The 4,472-nt window shown below is 37.8% G+C and overlaps 1 protein-coding gene across 1 annotated transcript; it reads left to right on the forward strand.

Annotated features, from left to right (window-relative positions):
• The first annotated feature begins 2,156 nt into the window (after nt 1–2,156).
• Nucleotides 2,157–3,064, forward strand: LOC138081493 (olfactory receptor 5M9-like). Its single transcript, XM_068974671.1, has 2 exons — nt 2,157–2,293; nt 2,359–3,064. The coding sequence occupies exons 1-2, from the start codon at nt 2,157–2,159 to the stop codon at nt 3,062–3,064; spliced, it is 843 nt and encodes a 280-aa protein (XP_068830772.1).
• Nucleotides 3,065–4,472: the final 1,408 nt, after the last annotated feature.

Genomic DNA, 4,472 nt, shown 5'->3' on the forward strand with positions numbered 1-4,472 from the left:
GTCTTAGCTCTATCTCCCAGTCAAAAGCAGTAACTCTCATCTGGTTCAGTTTACCCACACCTAGAAGCCAGAAGACCTATGATCATGAAAACATAGGGAACAGGTGAACCCAGACCAGAACTGAAAGATCAGTGACTATGTTATGTGCCCAGATCATTTTCTCTATGGTGTATTTAATTCCCAATGAGTAATTTCAGGGGTAGGAAGAGTGTTTACTGAGATTAATCAACTTCCAAATTATGAGTTGCTACTAGTTGGAGGGAGCCATGATCCAATCATATAGTTTATACACTTTTAAAAATAGCTCCTCTTCTAACTTTCTGTATTTTCATTTTCTTTTTCCTCAATGTTTTTACATAACTGGCTACTTGCCCATAGCTGAAAAGTGACCTCAAAGAGATCTCATCCTGCCTCTTATTTTTGTGTTTATCAGCAGGCTCTGTTTTCATCTCACAGTAGTTCCATTCCCTAAAGTGTCTCATTTTGGTATATTTCATTCACTCCTTTTCAAAAAGAATCAATTATGATGCAAACCAAACTCTCGTGTAGCTTGTTCACTTTCACATTACAAAACCTAGACTACTTCTAGATAGACTGTGATAAATAATATAGCAACTATATTTGACATAACATTGGTTTTGATGTTTCTAAATGAATTATTATAAGCAATTATAATTACAGCCCATTTTATGTCATAATATTCCCTTCAAGCAATATTATTATGGGGATCTTAAATTCCCGAGATGATGTTAATCCTACAAATGCATCCCTAAGTACTCAGAGCCGTTTACTTTTCAGAAGACTTATCTAGGGAAGTGTATTAAACAGAGAAAACATTCCTTGTGGACCTTTTAATTGTAATGACATTGCATTTGAAAATAAATAATTATACATATAATGGATTGTTGCTGAAAAGCAGTAGAATCTGAAATAAGACAATAATTCTAAAAGCATGGCACCTGAATTTTATTTTATATGTATATAGAATTTATCTATTGATATAATTTTGATATGGTGATTGAACCCACTTATGGTTTACTTTTCTGAGATAACTGTTAAACTGATACAGTCTGTGTTGTTAAATATCGCTTACCTCATCCTGCAAGCAGCAGTGATCGAGCAAGTGAAAAACATAGCTAAATAAAATAAAACATGACTAGGATTTTCATAAGTTGAAAGCTTTTTATATCATATGCTGGCATAGTGTAGAAAAGCATGTCAATGACTAGATTGTAAGACCAAGGTTTAAGACAACCATCCCGTAAAATTGCGTAGATAAGATATCTTCTGGACGTCCCTGGTGGCTCAGTGGATAAGAATATGCCTACCAATGTAGGGGACAGAAGTTCAATCCCTGGTTGGAGGAAGATTCTACCTGCCAGGGAGCAACTAAGCCCGAGAGCCACAACCACTGAGCCTGTGCTCTAGAACCTGTGAGCCACAGCTATTTAAGCCTGCTCACCCGGAGTCAGGGCTCCACGACGGGGGAAGCCGCTGCAGCGAGAAGCCCACACACCCCAACCAAGAGGAGCCCAAGTGCAGCCAAAAATAAAAATACAGTTTTTAAAAAGGAAATCTTCCAAGTCATAAGGAAATGAGTACGTTAATATTACATGTGCATTTGTATTAATTAGACGATGAGAGGCAACTGTCATACATAGAAACAGCATCCAGTGGAATTTCAATGATTAACTCTTATTACTTCCCTGTTCAGCACAAAGTGGTTGTCTGACCTTATTGAACATTCACATTTATGAGTCTCAAGTCATTTCCTATAAGACAATATGTGGAAATGGGTTTGGTCATTCCCTGATGACTCTCAGCCTAGCTTCACTTCTGTTAGCACTCTTTGATGTTAGCATCATTGAAATAGTTTAGCAAAAATAAGTGTGTAATACTAGTAGTATATGAATGCAATTGTCCATTTTAGAATTAAGAAACTAATAAGTATTTTAATAATTACCTATAAGTCCTATTAAAGGAAATAAATGTGATTATATACTCATATTAAACTTTGTGCAAAGTCTATGTTGATTTTTATATTATTTGAACTAGACTACTGATAAACATGACTCAAAATTTTCAAGAATAAAATAAATCAATTCGTTTCTTTTAATTTGTCTATAGGCAATGCAGACTGGGTCTAAGTGAAGGCAATGCCAAATTTCACAGATGTGACAGAATTTGTTCTTCTGGGGTTGACCAGTCATCAGGAGCTTCAAGTCCTCTTTACTGTGGTGTTTCTAGTGGTTCACATGATCACTCTGATAGGGAACATTGGTCTGATTTTCCAGTTCTCTTTACTGTGGTGTTTCTAGTGGTTTACATGCTCACTCTGATAGGGAACATTGGTCTGAGTGTTTTGATCAGCATCAGCCTCCAGCTTCAGAGCTCCATGCGCTTTTTCTTGAGTCTTTTGTCTTTTGTGGATGTGTGGTTCTCTTTCAGTGTCACTCTGAAGATTCTGGGAAACTTACTATCAGAGACAAAACCCATTTCCTGTGTGGGGTGTTTGGTGCAGTGCTGCTTCCTCATAGCCCTTGTCCCCGTGGAAGCACGTATCTTGGCTGTGATGGCCTTTGATGGCTACATGGCCATCTGCAACTCTCTGCTTTATGGCCGTAAAATGTCCAGGACTGCTTGTGCTCGTCTCATCTCTGTGCCATACATCTATGGATTCTCTGTTAGCCTAACCTGCACACTGTGGACATATGGCCTGTGCTTCTGTGGAAACTGTGAAATCAACCACTTCTATTGTGCTGACCCTGCTCTTATCAAGATTGCCTGTGGAGGGGTCCACAGTAAAGAATGCACCATGATTGTTATTGCTGGGATTAATTTCACATATTCCCTCTCAGTGTTTCTCATTTCCTGTACCCTCATAATAGCGGCCGCGCTGCACATGCGCTCTGCCAATGGCAGGAGGAAGGCATTCTCCACATGTGGGTCCCACCTGATAGCTGTTACCTTGTTTTATGGGACTCTCCTCTCCATGTATCTCAGGAGGCCCCCTGAAGAGTCTGTGGGGCAGGAGAGAGTGGTGGCTGGTTTTACACCACAGTGATTCCCATGCCGAATCCCATGACCTACAGTTTGAGGAACAAAGCTGTGAAAGAGGCGGCCAACAAGGCAGTCGGGAAGGCAAACCTGAGGCAGTGGGCCTGCAGCCCACAATTCCGTGTGTGCCGCTTCCTGCTATAAATGTCCAGGCACATAAATAACCCTGTTTACAGTAGACTGTATACAGGCAACACTTACATATACTAAGAGGTCCAGTCTAACACAGCGATGGTTTACCCCGTGAATGGACTCTCAGGACTAAGCCTCCTCTGTCTACATATGCAAACATCCTAACCCTGACCTATTATGTTAGTCACAGTGTATGTAAAATTGTGCTAAGTGTAGTCATCGGATAACTCGAATACATTTGGATAAGCACACGTTAATTTGGAGGTATCTTTGTAAGAGTTGAATATGCTTTCTTAGGATATTTTCTCTATATAATTGCTTTTCACTTGTTTTATAAGTAATATATAATTTCATGAGAAAAAATTAAGACTTCATCACTTTTCCATGAATACAAAAGTTGGTGGATCCTCATTTACCAAGAAAGCTTTCAATAACATTCATACATGCATGGACTTTTGAAAACAAAAATGGATTCACAGTCTTCAACTAGTGTCATGAATCAATCAGAAGGTTAACTCTCAGTATAATTAACATTATTTGTGTTTCAAACAATCTCTTGACTCACTGTAATTCTACTCTTTGGTTTGGAGTTTGGCTAGTTGTTTTTCTCTTCATTAATTTTAATAGGTGAAAAAGTTATGAGTAAAGCTTATCATGTCCTTCTCATAGTTTAAAAAGATGAAGCAATATGGATTTTTGTCATTTAAAATCTAACTTTTGATCAGAAGAATGTCCTGTTGAACAGTTTATTGCTATGATGAAGGTATTGTTTGATTCCAAATTCTTGTCACTAACATTACATTCTTAGGTCTGTATTTAGCACCTTAATTCACACTTTAAATAACTAGAGTGGATCAACCAGATAAGAGTCTGTGTAAAACCAAATGTCATTGCACTAGACATGTGTTAAAATGTGACCAGCACAGCTCAAACTGGTATCCATTGGGATCTGATTACATGTTTACAATTCAATTTATGTTGATTGGTGTCCACTTAATCTACCTTCATTCTTAATATAAGTGGAATACATTTTTTGTCCTTGTTGACTCTTGCTAATAATAACAGCATAAAAGCAAATCAGAAGTAGAAGTAATCAGAAGTAGAAGTAATTTCTCATGAACGAGTTTATTCTTGTTTAAGGGCTAATCCAATTAAAAGGGGCGCACAATTGAACATGTGTAGAAAGACTCTGAGAAATAACATTTACTTGAGGTAGTATCACTGGAAAGATGGATTCATTTAAGCACAGAAAGTATTCTTACTCAGGCTAATTTACTAATTGC

Source organism: Capricornis sumatraensis, chromosome 6 (genome assembly GCF_032405125.1).
Source record: "Capricornis sumatraensis isolate serow.1 chromosome 6, serow.2, whole genome shotgun sequence".
NCBI lineage: Eukaryota > Metazoa > Chordata > Mammalia > Artiodactyla > Bovidae > Capricornis > Capricornis sumatraensis.